Genomic DNA, 17,543 nt, shown 5'->3' on the forward strand with positions numbered 1-17,543 from the left:
CGGCGCGTAAGGCTGACAACCTTACCGCCATCTTTGAGCGGACTGTCTAGATAATGTGGGACCCTCAACTTCTCACAACCCTATGGACCTTCACGGCCTGTTACAAGGATAGCTTTACTTTTGTACTTTTATATTTAAAATAACAATTGAAATGTTACTTTCATTTCAACTTAAAATATAACAATGGCGCCTACATGAAACAGGTTTGTTTTTGGCGCCTTCAAAATTTAGCGATGCAAAAATGCGTCTGTTAGCCTTTTCTTGTATTTCTGTTCCGTTTTTACACGAACAGATTACTCTAGCATTTATTTATATTTATTTTATTTTATTTTATAGGTGTGTGGATAATTTCGGTCAAGACATTGAACATCCTAACTGAGATTTTTTGTTTTCCTCGCAACTTCAAGGTAAAGGGCGCCATATTGTTTCGATTAGGCCACAACCACTTTCTCCTCCATATTTTTTTTTTCAATTTACAATTCGTCATCCTACCCTTCAATGTTATACAGCCTAGCTGCGAGCGGCCTAGTAAAGTAGCCCACAGAAACATGTGACCGGCAGTTATAACACTTTCGTTATTACGTAACGATTTACTGTTTGTGCATGAGAAGTTTCGCACGGTAAGAAAGCTGCTAGTCGTCATCCTAAACTTCCATCGTGTCTCATGATGGAGCCAGTAAATGAAATTAACTTATGATCGAAGGCCGCGCCATAGCTCAAGCGATTAGTCGCTGGTTTCCCATTGCGGCGGCCGGGGTTTGATCCCAGGTCTGGTCATGTGGGATTTGTTGTGTACAAAGTGGCGCTGGGGTAGGTTTTCTCCGAGTACTTCGGTTTCTCATGCCAATCTTCATTCCACAATCACCCTCACCTATCATCTGGGGCTGGTACAATAGGCCAGAAGTGGCCACAGTACAAGAGACTTAGTCCCACACCACTAAAAATAAAAAAACTCATGATTGATCTGCTGGTTGCGAGACACGAAATGGGAACATATTCGCTGAGAAGGATATCCGGGCGCATGAGAGAGAAAGTTTCATAATTAAATTATTCTTTTATACTTGTTATCTAATATTAATAGTACTGAGCAAGTTAGTTCGATCACTAAGGACTTTGTACTCGGGAGACAATCAGTTCGATCAACAATTGGGACACAGGTGATGATGACTGAAGTTTTTCGTAGTTGTTCCCAGATCCTGCAGAGCGGCACACGGGCTGGGAACCACTGCCGTAAGACGATTTCTAAAAATATTCTTTAAAAGGCTAAATGTGAGTTACTCAGCAAATATTCTGGTTCCCCCCCCCCCTTGAGTACACATTCCACCTCCGTCATAGTATGACCAAGTCAAAGTGTGACTCGCCTTGAAAAACTTGCAGTGCGTGTGAAATTAATTTCTGCTTCATATAGAAAGTTTTCCCAGGAAGCTCTGTGCCTTCAGATTGATTACAGCTGAAGGTCAAGGCCATCCAGTGATATTTACATTAAGTGCACCACGGGTCAAATTACCATGCCCTCTCTCTATGCAACCTTTCGCTGTCTCAGAAACAAAGGATCGAATGTGATTGAACATGATACAACGGATGTCTCATGATCAGGGAGCATTAAATATNCCTCAACTCTCATTTCAAAGACAATGTCAAATTTATGTTACGACTGAAAGTCGGCCACTCTGTTGTAGTGCCAAGCTCCATCTTGGGCCCAGGACCAGATTTTTGTTACTGTCAGACAGTTGCGGGTTTGTTGATGTGGGGCGCCCTCTCTGACGAGAGGACAGGTCTGTCGTTTACAATTCCTAATGGCTATCGCCAGCGCAGTCATTATGAGTCCGAGTCCCGCAAGACTTATAACCAAATTTTACTGTCCCAGATTCGAGACTCCCCCAACCTGGAGGGCCAGGTCCCCGTATTTATATCCCCCAGGAACAGGGTGGCCCGGTTATGGCCGTAGGTACTGGGTTCCCTTTACGTCGACTCCTACGGCTCACATGGTTGCGGTGGAGGTTTTCGAAACCGCCTCCTCTCCAGTCTAGTCCAGTCTAGTAATTTTCTGGTCCTCATCAGCTGAATTACTGGTCCTCGTTGTATGGCGCGGGAACAGGTTGTGCAGAAAAAGTCTCTTCCATTTTTCAATTTTTTGCATTTCCTCTCATTGCCGCGGAAACGTGTCGACAGAGCTGTTCCCTAACAACGGCTGTTGTACTGTGGCTGGGTTCCTGGGATACATCCCAGTATTAGTACACATCATTATTTTAGTTATAATATTTTTTTAGTAACTTAGTCTGTATAGCGACCAGAGGGCTAAGGAATTCAGAGTTTAAGTACCGATAGAAATTAGATTTATCTGTTATTCACATTGTCCAGACCGGTTCTGTGGTCCACGCAATCTCTTATCCAATGGTACCGGAAGCTCTCTCCCCGAGGTTAAACATCCGATGCGTGAAGCTGACCAATAACCTCCAAGTAGTGCCGAGGTCACGAAAACGTGGATCTATATATCAACTTCTCCATACGCCTTCATGGCGTGGTGCTTAATTAGTTAAACACAGGGACGCCTTTACCTTTTATCCATTGTGTTATAGTGACATGATTGGAAGTGACGCACTGTGAAAACACTCGTATCTGCTGCCCTACCTTATGCGGCACGTTTATCGTCAGGCTGAAGAACCCATTTTCACTTCGTGACCAAGCGATATCTCCGTTCAGATATCACTTATTTAATACCAACCTCTTTCTTACGTCACACATGTAGAACACTAGATCTTGCTATTGTAGCGACTCCTTTCAAAACTATAACTGAAAAATTCCTGATACATTTATAATTTTATTCAGATTTCTAAAAGTAAAAGTAAAGCTATCCCTGTACCAGGCCGTGAAGGCCCATAGGGTTGTGAGAGGTTGAGGCTCCCACATTATCTAGACAATCGGCTCAAAGATGGCGGTAAGGTTGTCAGCCTTACGCGCCGGCCGCGCTTTACCCCTCAGGAAAATTATTTAATTAATTCCTGGTACTCATTTCTGTTAGAGGCTGAGTCGACCCCAAGGCCATAGTGCGGCTGGAAGGATTAGGTCAATTGAAAAGAATCCAAATTTAGATTTCTAAGGCGAAGTAAAAATGAAACTTATAAAGAACAAAGCATAAAGGCATATGGGGAATGGAGGTATAGCTCCAGTCGTTTTTGACCTGTATCTTAGATGGAGATGAGTGGTTGACTTGACATCAAGGCCGCTATTTCTCCGGGTTCGGAAGCTGTCAGCGTAGTGAAGGCTGCCGTGACGAAGAAAATCCCTCCTCCTCTCAAATGTTTGCTTCCCATCCGAATTTAACCACCCTCCATGTTACATATATGTTCATTTTTGGGAGTGAATTTGTAAAAGCAATTATGAATTCAGAATAATGAGACCTGACGACAAAATAATTGTATTTGAGGCAGGAAGAATAACAGCAACATATGAGGTTACTTGAGTTTTGAGGTTTGAGGTCCTCATGGCGGCGACGAATGTGAGAGGCACTGTCTTCTGAGATGTAACGCCGTTTGGTCTCGAAGAAGTGTACCAACGTTTCGGAGGAACGTACCATCTATCTCTTCATGGTTGAAGAATAAGCCGAACGCTCAAGCAAGGAAGCACTCCGCTCAGCAGTAATTTGTATAACATTGTATATGTGGATAACAACCTGAAGAAGGCTTGATATAAGTCGAAACATGTAGTGGCAACATAACAAAAATTTTAAGTTTGCTTAAAGCGTTTTATAAATAAAACTAGGGACCCCATGTATTTAGAATTCAAACACGTTTAAGCTAACAGTGTTAATGTAATGTGTAGTATTGAAAAAATAGGAAATACAAGTTTTAAGAACCTTTTTAAAACACCGATAAGAATTTTGCATTAAAAGGACGACAAATGGCGACAGAGAGATTATTGTAGGCATGTGTTCCTACAGGCATAATTAGTGTAACCTGCAACCAATGGGTGCAGCTCTGTATTAGCGCAGTATATTACCTTAATCTCACGTAGCATAATTATAATTATATTGTAGAGAAAGTTTCAAGGAGGATGAGGTTGGGAAGGTCATGTAGCACGAATGGGGGAGACGAGGAATGCGTATAGGATATTGGTGGAATAGCCAGAAGGAAAGAGACCACTGGGAAGACCAAGGCGTAGGTGGGTGGACAATATTAAAATGGACCTTAGAGAGATGGGATGGGATGTTATTGATTGGATTGATTTGGCTCAGAATAGGGACCAGTGGAAGGCTCTTTTGAACACAGTAATGAATTTTCGGGTTCCATAAAATGCTGGGAAATTGAGTAGCTGCAGAATTAGCAGTTCCACCAGAAAAGCTCAGCTCCTTGAATAAGTAAGTAAGTAAGTAAGTAAGTAAGTTGTAGACCAAGTTACTGTGATCAGTTCACCAAATTATTTATATGTACATTCACATTATATACATACGGCAAGCCGTGGCGTGTTGGCTACGGCGCATATTGCATGGTGTGTATATGTGACAGGTTCTGGCTGAAGTACTGGTGATCGTGGCGGCTGTTGCCTCTTACCCCGTGACGTATGTAGAGCAGGGTCAACAGCAGGGCCAACAGACGATAGCTCCTCAACAATACAGATTGTTGCTGCAGCAAGTGCAGCCTCAGCTGGGAGCAGCTGTCTTCCAACCAGAGCCTCATTCACAGCCTCAACCTCAGACCCAAACCCTGATTTACCAACGGCAGCCCCAGCAAATACAACCCCAGCCTCAAACTCAACCTCAAACCCAAACCCTGATTTACCAACGGCAGTCCCAGCAATTACAACCCCAGCCTCAAACTCAACCTCAAACCCAAACATTGATCTACCAACGGCAGCCTCAACAAGTACAACCACAGCCTCAACCTCAAGTTTACGCTGCGCAGAGACTAAAAGCACGCCCAATTCCAGCTCAGCAGCCGACGGTACAACCTCTTCAGGAACCAGAAGACTTTGATGTGAGTAGAAGGCTATGTGTGCTTAGGTGTTTACTTACTTACGCCTTAGTTATTTGGTCCTCTAAGAACAATGGCCACTTTAAGAGAGACACGTATTCTCTTGCATCCATCTGTTCACTTTCGGTTGTCGTAAATCATTTTCTACATAGGAAGAATAAAATGTTATCATTCAGATAGAAGTTCATACTTCTATTGAACAATGCTATATACTCCAAAGGATTCTGACGATGGTGTATATTGTACCTCTTTTGGCTTGTTTTGGACTTCATACATCGTCTGGTACGTAAAAGACAAAAAAAAAAACCCTACGTTTCGGAGACTGGTTCTGTCTCCGTCCTCAGTTGGGTAGGGAAGGATAAACCTACTCAGTTGGGCCCGTTAGAAAGAGCTAGTCTCAATCTTTTACGTACCAGACGATGTATGAAGTCAAAAACAAGCCAAAAGAAGTACAATGCTATATACTGTATACGTAATTTCAACCTTCTACCAAACAACACGGTGTTACATTCCAAATGATAGTACTCTTCATTTTTTTGCTTCGTACAGCCATCTCAGTGGGGACCTTTCTCAGCTACTCTTGTTTGGTTCATTATAATCACATGCCATGTTCACTCTGCCTTCATGTATTTTACGTAATTCCCCCAAGTTCTTGCTCAGTTCTGATTCTCCAACCCCTTGTTCAATTACTGCTCCACACACCTCCTTAAAAGATTCTAACTCGCAATATTTAACATGTATTAGGATTTTCAATCATGGGTCATGTTTCTCATCCATATATCAAAATTGAATTAACATTATTTTGTATAACGCACGCAGTCACAGGAGTAAGACACAACACAGAGCACAATACACACATGAATGTAGGAAGAGTGCTCCCACAGAGGAGGATTGGCGTGACTCGCGTATTGAGATAAGACGTAAGGATGACGAATCCTGAAAAGTTTTAATATTTAAAATTTATTATTATATATGAAGAATATATATTTTAGTCATTTTAGTAAGAAGACATCAAGGCATGCAATGCAGTAGTTAGACGTGCATAGAGACGCACCTGAAGATGGTACATTAGTGCTGAAACATGTAGCGCAAAAGAGAAGAGTAAGGTGAAAAAGTGTGTGCACTGTAAGACGGTTAGCATAAATCATGGACATTATTTTATATGTTTCAATTTTTATATTCTGTCCATAGCTCTGCCGCGGTAGCGTAGTTGGTTGAGGCACTATACTACAAGCCGAAAAGTCGCCGGTTTGATTCCCAATTTTCTTGGATTTTTTAGTTCACCTAATCATTCCATCGTAATACGGCCCTGGGGTCGACTCAGCTACTAATAGAAATGAATACCAGGAATCTTCCTGGAGGTAAAGGGCGGCCGGGGCTTGAGGCTAATAACCTCACCGCCATCTTTGAGGCGATTGTTTAGAAAATTTGGGAGCCTCAACGTCTCACAACCTTATGGGCCTCAATGGCCTGTTACAGGAGTAGCTCTACCTTTATTTGTTACCACAGATTTACGCTCTAAATTGTGTTTTAAACCGTAATAACATCCATTTCACCTAGCAAATCTCATCTTCATTTCTTTGCTAACTTAAATTCTTCCTGCTATCAATATGATTTCGAAATCAACGATGAATATATGAATGTGTTAACAAAATTGACACTCGTCTAAACATATTATGCATCAACATCAATATAACCGTGATCTGAAAGTAATTGTATTGTTGTTAATTCTGCAATCTCAGGCCTGTAGAGCCTCCTGGATCGTTTGTGACCGAATGATGTCACACTTTTATTGCTGTTTCATTGAGTGTTCAAGCATTTACGTACCAATGTCAGTTTCATTCAGTGTCTCGGAATTTTGTGCTATTAATTGTGACTAAGTTTAGGGAAAGTTTGAGCCGCATTTAGGCTGGGGTAGAAGCTGCTGGGACTGAGATTGATGAAAACGTTTCCATTCCATGGAAGTCTGCTATTGGTGGATTCTACACCACGGGGCGGTACAGGAAACATTCAGAATGTCTTCATCGTGAAAGGTCATCTGTTTGCAAGTGATTTATCTTAGGTTGCCTTTTACGTTACAAAGAGTAAACGTGTGACGAAATCTTATTTTGCGAATATCATGGAATGCAAAGTGTATGATATACATGTTTCTTCCCCCCTTGGCACTACAGCCCCAGTGGGCCTAGGCCTACCTCCATGAACTTCTCCGTTCACTTCGGTTTTTCTAGATCTTACACATTCGGTAGGACTCCTTGGGCGGGTGATCAGCTCGTCGCAAGGCCTCTACCTGTACACAAACACAGAAAAACGCACATAAACATCCATGCCCTGAGTGGGATTCGAAACCACGATTCCGGCTTCAGAGTGAGCGAAGACAGTGCATGCCTTAGACCGCTCGGCTACCGTGACCGGCTGTTTAAACATATAACTACCTAATTAAATGAGTGACTGGCTAATAAAGAACTGCCTGACTGCCTGACTGACTAGCTAACCAACTAGATAACTAATTAACCAATCAACTAACAAACAAAGAAACTAACTAACCAACAAAAATTAAAACAAACCAACTGACTAACTATGTAATTAACGAGCTGGCTAACTGGCTTACTGATTAACTGACTAATTACATCTAAGTGAGGACATTTGCTCTATCGGTAATATTTCTAACTTGTATCCGGTTAGAGTTGCTGCCAGCACATCGGCTATCCTGACTGAGGGGCCTCATTTTACTTCTTGTCTCTCAGGCAAAATGGCGGGACAGTGCCAAAGTGACGCCACTATCGCGTTTTTCCAGATTGTTTCCAATCAATCATTTACTGCAATCCAGACATTCGTTGCCATGGGGCCCGAATCATTCACAACATCGTTAAGTAAATTAGGAAATGCTAATAAACAGGTTCCATGGTGTTAAGTCCTTATTTGTAAAGCAGTAGCTGCTCAACTAGTCGCAGATTTTCTGCCTTTTGTAGAAACAGAACTTACAGCACATCTTTACAAGAGCAGAAATAAGCTTTAAAAGTCTGTGGCGATCCTACACTAATATATATATATTGTGTTCTGGACGTTACCCAATGCCCTGCTTTTATTTAAAACACACAGCGTTTCGGATACTGGATTCTGTCTCCGTCTTCAGGTAAAATATACTCAGTTGGGCCCAATCGATAGAGCTAATCCCTATCTTCGGGCCTAGCTCTATCGATTTGGCTCAACTGAGTAGGTTCCGTCTGACGAAGGAGACAGATTCCACTCTCGAAACGTTGTATATTTTTAATAAAATCAGGACGATGGACAATATTTCCATTTACAAGAGCATGCGTTCAAGTTGGACTGACACTGCTTCTCAACCGGTGTGCCGAGAGTTTTTGTCAAGTGCGTCGCGAGGCTTTGAATGCAAAAACGGTTAAAAATTCCTGTGCTTAATTAATTAAACATCATACCATAAAGACGTATGGGGGAGTGGGAGTATAGCTTCACCATTCTTGACCTCGGCATTAAAAGGAGGTGAATGGCTATCTTCACGCCCCGGCCGCTTTACTTCCGGGAAAATCTCCCCTGGTGCCCATGGGATACGAGGCTGGGTGGGCGCTGGACGCTGTGGAGAAAAGATAAATCTTGCCCCTGCTGCAATCGAACAGCAGCCTTGTAGCCCGCAGCACTTCGCTGTACCGACTGAGCTATCCCGAGTCTGTAGAGAAGGATGAGTATATAAAGCATGCATTCGATTAAACTTTTAATAGGCTCTTAGACCCATACATCCTTTTATCCATTGAGTATTGGGAGCTCTTTCCCCGGGGTTAAAGCAGCCCTGGAGTGAAGCTGACAACTCACCTCCATCAAGTGCTGAGGTCAAGAATGATGCAGCTATACAGTCACTCCCCCATACGATTTCATGGCTTAATGCTTAATTCATTAAGTGCAGAAGCAACTTTATCTTAATTTTATTTGTAACGAAACCTTATTATCTTTCCGTTTTAAGAGAATTTTATATTTTTATACATTAAAGGACGTTTCATTATGCAATTTGTTTCTCTATTCTAATTCTACTACGATGCAAAGCAATTTGTTATCCCAAATTTGACTCGCATGCCAGAAGCTTCAGAACTACTGCTCTGAGGTGGGTTTTTGTGAGTACAGTAATGAACTTCAAAGTTCAATGAACACGCCAATTTTCTTTTCAAGGAAGACGTTTGAGTTGGATGTTTTTGACTTCATACTGTAGTGATGTAACATGAAAGTAAGTTTTCGAAATTTACTGAAAGCTGAAGGACCTGGGTATAATTGTTAATGATTTTTGTTGGGTTTCTTTACAAGATGTATAACCCCGAATGTTCAGACAAATTGGAAAGGACTTCGAAGGAAGCGGTTGTAAAATATTTCATTCTCCGTAAAAACTGAGGAAAACCAGGAACAACTTCAGTCAGGGTAGCCGGAGTGTCGTCCTACAACCAAAACACAGAATTCCCCGAATATAGGCAGTACTATAGCTCAGGCGATTTGTCTCCAGCTTCCCACTAGAGTCACCTGTGTTTGGTCTCAGTTGAAATTATGTGGGATTTATGGCGGACAAATAGGCTCTGAGGTAGGTTTTCTACGAGAATTTCAGTTCTCCCTGCCGGTTCTTATTTCATCAAATGCTCGATATTCATTAATTATCCCACCATGTGACGCTACATATTCTCGATTCTGACAGCGTCGTTTAATAACGAAATAAGAAACAAAGTTCCTGAATATAAATGTGGAGTTTTACCGCTATACCAGCCTGTTCGCTTATGACCTTTACGACCCGGAGTTTCTGGTTTTTAGTAATTTACTCTTTAAAGGCCGTGTTTCAACTGAAGAATTTATGTAGAGTCAATGACGAGGGAATAAAGTCGTGAATTTGGTATATGTAAGTGTTTGGAAAGAGAATACTGAGGTTCGAAGGCGTGTCTGTCGAGTTCAGATCTGGGGCAGCAGCAGCATTGATGCATTATGCTGCTGTTTCATGATTCTGTACTGTTCGCTCTCCATACCCTCATACTTTTATTCTAATTCCACCGCCCGTTCTTAATTGCCAGTCGAATATGCCGTTTGCTGGTTCAACCGCTTTCCAAAGCAACTTTCTCGAGTATTAACATAAACGTGGATTCAAGATCATTTAATTGAAAGTTCCTTCTACCAGTTGCTGATCTAAACAGCACCTTTTGCCAGTGCAAAATGCTGGTGTCTCGTTTGAAGCTTTGCTATTCTGGGAACTTGCACCTCCCAGTCATCTACTGCAGTGATTATTTCCATGGTGTTATTTAGCTGTTTCCTTTCGGGTAATAACACAGACATACAGATAACAAGTTGCTCCGAGCTTGGTAACAGGAAGAGACAGTTCATATTTTCGTAAAATTTATACCAACTTGCTCAATGGGAAAGTTAATTCAGATGTTTACTAGTTTTTCCCCCTTGGCACTACAGCCCCAGTGGGCCCAAGGCCTACCTCCATGAACTTCTCCGTTCACTTCGGTTTTTCTAGATCTTACACATACGGTAGGACTCCTTGGGCGGGTGATCAGCTCGTCGCAAGGCCTCTACCTGTACACAAACACAGAAAAACGCACACACACAAATTAAACATCCATGCCCTGAGTGGGATTCGAACCCATGATCCCAGTTTCTAAGCGAGCGAAGACAGTACATGCCTTAGACCGCTCGGCTACCGTGACCGGCAGTGTATAAGAATAATATATAAGAATTCAGTTCGTATCTCACAGGAAACAGATCCGAACCCACGATCCCGGTTTCCAAGCGAGCGAAGACAGTGCATGCCTTAGACCGCTCGGCTACCGTGACCGGCTGTTTACTAGTAGCTAATGATAATATAACCTTATTTCCCGACACCGTATCTTGTCTACAAGGGGAACGGCTTTTGTGACTAGTCCGTGCTGCCAGCTACACTTGCAACTGATGCAGATCGTAGAAAAAAGTGCAATTTCTTTGTCAAGCGGAACACAGGCTGAGTGTTAGGATTCCTCTGTCGCCATTATCAGCTTGCAACCAGCGGAACTAGACCATAGACAATATTCATTAAAACCAAATCATTCGATTATACTCTTCATGGTAACACTTCCAGTTTATTAAATCGAGGACAAGACTAATTAATCGATTGTCTTGGTAGAAATCTGAAGATAATTTCAACTTGCAGAAGGGCACTTTTTTGGGCGGTACATTGTACAGACATCTTAACTCTTGGCAAAAAATGCTATCCTTGTAACAGGCCGTGGAGGCCCATAGGGTTGTGAGACGGCGAGTCTCCCACATTTTCTAGACAACTGGCTCGCATGGGGCAGTGAGGTTGTCAGCCTTACGCGCCGGGCGGCTTTCATTTACCCCGAGGAAGATTCCTGGTACTCATTTTTATTTGAAGCTGAGCTTTCCCCAAAGCTCAGCTGGCTGGCAGAAGTAGGTCAAATGAAAAATCCAACGACCTCATCGGGAATCGAACCCGCGACTTTCCGGTTTGTAGCATAGTGATTCAATCAATTAAGCTACAAAAATAAACAAATAACAACGAAAACACGTCAATATTAGGCGCTTCGCTCCGCTTACTTACAATTCAATAATAACATACGTCACTAAAAAGTGAGAAATATAGATTTCATGGAGCTATTCTAAGCATGTATTTTTTCTTTTTCGTAAAAGCGACTTCAACTGATGATAGAAAACAATTGTTGGCTGATCCACTGATGGGCAGAATTAGTACTATATATTACTTGCAACCAGTGGGTGTAGCACACTATCATCATATTGTTTTATCATCACGCAGCATCAATAAGATTCTTTTACAGAACAATATGAGGGAATAACGGACGAGGATATCAGAATGAATGACATAGTTTAACTTACAGTATCGATTTACATTAATTCAGAATAAGTCTACTGTCGATATTCTTCTGTAAGGGATATTGAAAATACCTTTGTCACATATAAATATCAACACTATATATTAACTAGTTTTGCGTGTAGTATCAGTGAAAACGATATAATGTCGAACATACGAAACTACAATGTGCTATGGCTGACTTCTGTTACGATGGCACCACTGATTCTACTACGCTAATGACAGTAATCGATTTAATTGTTCGAGAATTTTCTCACCCGTGTTTAGAAACCGGTTACTGTAGTCGTGTGGCTGTTACATATTTGAAGCGAAACAGGCTACCTGTCACATATAAAGAGCAGGAAGTGGAGAAAGCAGCTGAGAGCGAAATTACTTTCTCCGAGGCGTGGCGACTGTCAATATCGTCGCGCAGAGAAGGAAAAAGGGACACAATATTCCTCCTCCGTTTTACGCCCTGTCTGGGTTTGTTATCTACGAATGTTGGGCTTTTGGTGATTGAAACATCTGATAACACGATTACAAGGCTTCCACTGTGAAATGAAATGCAGTAAATACAGACTCTCTTAGTCTGTAACCAGCCAAGTTCCGGGTAAGCCCCAAACTTAAAGGCCGAGGTTGTAACAGTGTGCTGCCTGGTGAGGCCTATAGCCCACCTCAGAATGATGATTAGCAGAAAGAGGAAGGGGGGGGGGGGAACTATGAGAGAAACCTACACCATTGGTACTTCATCCACTCCAAATCTTGTATAAACTTACCAGGAATGAACGTAGTGCTCCTAGGTGAAAAGTCAGCGCAATCTTTTTTTTTTTAATGACTTAATGTTGGGGGGCATGCGGTAGCGTAGTTGGTTGAGGCACTATGCTACAAGCCTGAAGGTCAGGGGTTCAAGTCCCGATGAGGTCATTGGATTTTTTCAATTGACCTAATCCTTCTAGCCGCACTATGGCCCTGGGGTCGACTCAGCCTCTAACAGAAATCAGTACCAGGAATCTTGCTGGGGGGTTGAAGGGCGGCCGGCCCGTAGGGCTGACAACCTTGCCACCATCTATGAGCCGATTGTCTAGAAAATGTGGAAACCTCAACATCTCACAACCCTATGGGCCTTCACGGCCTGTTACAGGGATACCTTTACTTTACTTAAATGACTTAATGTTTCGAAAACGACTCATTTGCTCTTCGCGAACTTCTAGGAAATAAACTAATGACTTGTGTTCACTGCAATAAATTTTCGCATTCGGCCAAATTTGGTGTTGTTTCCGCCTTTGTAAACGCAGTTCAAACTTGATATTGATTTATTGCATCATCCTTAGAGACTCCCAATTTTGTCTTACGGCGCTTCGCAACCAAGCAGCTGGCCGATTTATTCCCAAATATCTTTGAATATAGCCTATAAAATTAACTTGTTAGATCACACAAACATTTCCTTTCTGTGTATTCTGATTACGGAATTTCTGCAGTATCGTTTCTTGACTGCATGACAGAAAGTAAGCGTCAATGAATACACAGAGAACACTAAATTGAATGATCGAAAAACAACGTATGGGAACAATTTGTGAACGGCAAATGCTTTTAATACCTGCTGTCTACACTCATCAAGAAGTTCCTTCGTTGTTCCGCCCTACCAACGGCACTAACGACAGCTAACGAACTGCTCATTCGCGTTCATTGGCACCGTATACATTAATTGAATTAGGGCGATCGCAGATCTTCGTTTCTTTCGTTAGTGCATAAAGATCTTTAGGTGAATGAGACGTTTGTACCTCTTTCTTTAAAGCCTGAAATTCATCCAAATAATATTTAAATCTGAACTCCCACTTTGAATTTCTGTTTCAGCCTAACCCTCAATACCAATTTGCGTTTGATGTGAAGGATGATGAATTTACCAATTACCAGAACAGGAAGGAGCAGAGAGAAGGAGGGAAGACCTCTGGCAGTTACAGCGTTGTTGATTCTGATGGATTCATTCGTACAGTCAAGTATACAGCAGATAACCTAGAGGTTTGTAGAATTCTCTGTATTCCTTAATGTCATATGAAACATATCCAGCAATACAACGCACGCAGTCACAAGGGAAGGACACAACACAGGACACAATATACACAAGAATATAGGAAGAGTACTCCCGTAGGAGAGGATTGACGTAACTCGCGAATTTGAAGTGGGACGTATAGATGACAAATCTTGAAAAGTTTTAATATATACATTTTATTATTATACATGACATATTTACATTTTAATCATTTTATAAACGAGACATGATGACATACAGTGCAATGGTTTGACGTAAATAAAACCACATCTGAAGATGGCACATTAGTGCCGAAACATGTAGTGAAGAGAAAGGTGAAATTGTGTGCACTGTAAGACTGTTGGTACAAATACACATCATGAACATATTAAACATTTTGAATTTAAGAATTTCCATGGAAAACACGAGGTATTTCGCTTAGAAAGAGTCTGTTCTAGTCTGAATTTATTTATTGCTTGCAACGAGAGTAAGAACTTTGTACCGTCATCTCTCATCAGTTAAAGCTGACTTTTTTTACGTCTTTTAACAATAGAGATGTACGAACATAGGAAGGGTCCTTATATAAAAAAGTGGTGCATTCGCTCCTTCATATTTGTTTCGATAGTTTCAAACTTGCGGCATCCTGAATTGGACATAAATACGTGTTTCGTTTTTCTCCATGGCATTTTCTCGGAATACACGCCTTTTCCATATACATTTAACAAGTTACGGTCGAGTTATTCTCGAGATGCGCCCAGAAACGTGTTTGAATCGTCACGTGACATGTACAATATTTCTGCCCAAGCTTAACCAAAACTGGAACGAATCGACAAAATTTAGTAAAACACTACCCCCACTAAACAAATTTAAGCGAAATTCGTCTGGATTTTGTTGTTGTTGTTGTGTAGTGGCAAAACTGCAAGCGAAGATGGAGATAGTTCTTTCTTCTGGAATTTTGGTATATTTACCTTCCTCCATAAAGTTGGTACTCACATACCAGACTACATGGTGCTATAACCCAGAAGGCAACAATATGATTCTTTGCCACTGAGAAAGCTTCAGATCTTTTATAAAACTGTGTCTTTGTTTTGACAATTGCAGGGCTTCAAAGCTCAGGTGACCCGTGAGCCAACGGACATTGTGGTGAAGATCCCGACACCACCTCCCCCACAGGAGCAGGTGCAGCAGCCACAATATGTTGCTGTAAGTCCTCTTTCCTCTGATACAGAGTTTCTTTGGAGAATATGACGAACATCATAATTGAAACTTACACTATATTTATTACATCAGAATCAATTAATAGCCCTCTATCATTACCCATTTGCTGTAAAATCCTCCAAGAACCTCGGTCCTCATTTGCGATAATTCCATTCTTCTCTTTTATTACTTTTTGCCTCCTCACTTTCAGCACTCATAAATCATTCTCTCTATCCTCCAGTGATCTCAGTCTAGGCCTTCCAATTTTCCTTCCACTTTTGTCTTTACTTTTAAAAATTTTCTTATCTACCCTTGTTTGATCCGGGGCATGCGGTAGAGTAGTTGGTTGAGGCACTATGCTACAAGCTGGAAGGTCGCGGGATCGGGGTCTATTTTTCCAGACTACTTCCTTAATTACTGGTTCATGCACATTCTTTTAAATATCTCCTACCAGATTAGGGGTTTTATATAATTTCCTTAGTTCTTGGTTAGTTCTGACTCTCCACTCTTTGCACAGTTGTTAATCTGTACACCTTCCTCAAAATTTCATTCTTCTACATATATAGCATACTTTTATCCTTTTTAGTCAAGTTTTCTATCATATGTTTCTATAATTTACCAAGAGGCTGAAAGTTTTGTAAGGATACTTGCAAATATGAGGACTCTAAAGATTATTTTAATTTCATAAGAACATTCTACAAATGGTAGGTAATTACTTATATTAACAAAATAATTCCTGTTCTCAGAAGCGGTTATTATCTCTTACTTGTTTCAGCATAATATACTTTTTGCATTCTTTGCAAAATGTACTTAAAATGATGAACTTGTGTGTCTGTCAATCTGCATATTTCTTCTCTGAAATTATAAAATGGATCTCAATGAAACTGATATTGATGATCATTATTAAGTTTTGAGATGATGTACAAGAAACAAGTAGTTTGTACTACCAGTGTTGTATATGGCACAAGCTTAGCAGAAGTAGATTTTTTCTTCCTCTTTCCTTCCACTATGGAGCATAGGGCTGATTCCTCAGTTACATTGATCATTTTTACAGATGGTAGGACTCCTTGGATAGGTGATCAGCTCGTCACAAAGCCTCTACCTAAATACAGAATAAAAGCGTACATACACCTTGTGTGGGATTTGAACCCATGATTCCAGCTTCCAAGTGAGAGAAATCAATACAAGCATTAAACCGCTCAGCTCCCATGACTGGAAGAAGTAGATTAATGTCTGCCATAAATGAATGCCAAAGATTGATTGCACACATAGAATCACATAGAATGTGTTTGGAGCATATGTGTACGTTACTCCAAATTGAAGTATACACTTAGACTTTTGTTATTATAGTGGACCTATCTGTTGCATTCAGATAATGCCTGTACAATATAAATCATATTGTATTCATTTTTTCAAATGCAGCAACCAGTTCCTCCTAGCCAACCGTTCGCACAAGTGTACAACAGCGTGGCTGCACAACCGACGTCAGAACAGCTGGCAAGGTTGCGAGTTCTGGCCAGGCAGCAGTTTGCTGCTGCACCACAGCCACAATCTGTACAAGCAGTAGTACCTGCCCCACCACCTGCACCGGTACAATACCAGGGAGTGCAGCCACAGGTTCAATATGTACCACAACCTCAAGCACCGAGGCCAAAAGTTGTAAAGGCAGGAGCTATTGGATATGCCACACAACAACCAGGCCCATCTGTTGTGTATCAGGCATATGAAGAGTGATGCAGAGTTCTGGAGAAGATGCCAAGATATATTAAGGCACTTTGGCAGACATGGGCAATAATTCAGATCTGTAAGCCAAGCTGAACTATTGCCCTCTGCCACACAAAAGTGTACTTCGGTTATGATAAACCTAAGTTTCAGTATTACAATTAATATGTTGCTGGACATTATCCATCATCTTGTCTGTTCTAAAAAACCGTCTAGTTTCTATTAAAAACACAACGTTTCTAGACGGTTTTTTAGAACAGACAAGATGATGGATAATGTCCAGCAACATATTAATTGTAAGAATTTACCATCATCACAAACTTTTAGATCTAAGTTTCAGTATTGTTTTAGTGACAAGAAAGCCTTGATACTTTCCAGGAATTAGTTGCAAATTTTACTGACAATATGTTAATTAAATCTTAATTATGTAACTGAGCAGTTTTATATAACAATGATATAAAAACTGGTATATCATAGGATATGGTTTATAATTGACTATATGTATATCATTGCCATGCCATTACCATTGGAACACTAGTTTTTAACATTCTTCTACAGGTGGCAGCTCTGTGTTTGAAATTGTGCCATCTGAAGGATACAGATGTAACTCAGTTCACTCTTTGTACATAAGTGGGAGGGAGGAGATAAAGGGACATAGAAGTTGAAAGACAAGAAAAAAGGGGGTGAAGGATGAAGACAGAAAAGGCTTGGTTCCAAATAAGCCTTTCCGCTAGCTATACTAGGCCTCTTTTCTGTCTGCGTGCAAAAGTACAACACA

At 41.1% G+C, this 17,543-nt stretch overlaps 1 protein-coding gene across 1 annotated transcript in view; it reads left to right on the forward strand.

The window, feature by feature from the left end:
* Positions 1–16,989, forward strand: part of LOC111870888 (cuticle protein) — a 20,141-nt gene extending 3,152 nt beyond the window's left edge. The window contains exons 2-5 of the mRNA XM_023863510.2: positions 4,506–4,973; positions 13,672–13,836; positions 14,948–15,049; positions 16,466–16,989. Of these exons, the coding sequence (XP_023719278.1) occupies positions 4,506–4,973; positions 13,672–13,836; positions 14,948–15,049; positions 16,466–16,777 (1,047 nt within the window). The 3' untranslated portion in view covers positions 16,778–16,989. The remainder of the gene's footprint in view (positions 1–4,505; positions 4,974–13,671; positions 13,837–14,947; positions 15,050–16,465) is intronic.
* Positions 16,990–17,543: the final 554 nt, after the last annotated feature.

The sequence above is a fragment of the Cryptotermes secundus genome, unplaced genomic scaffold (assembly GCF_002891405.2).
Source record: "Cryptotermes secundus unplaced genomic scaffold, Csec_1.0 scaffold709, whole genome shotgun sequence".
Taxonomy (NCBI): Eukaryota; Metazoa; Arthropoda; class Insecta; order Blattodea; family Kalotermitidae; genus Cryptotermes; species Cryptotermes secundus.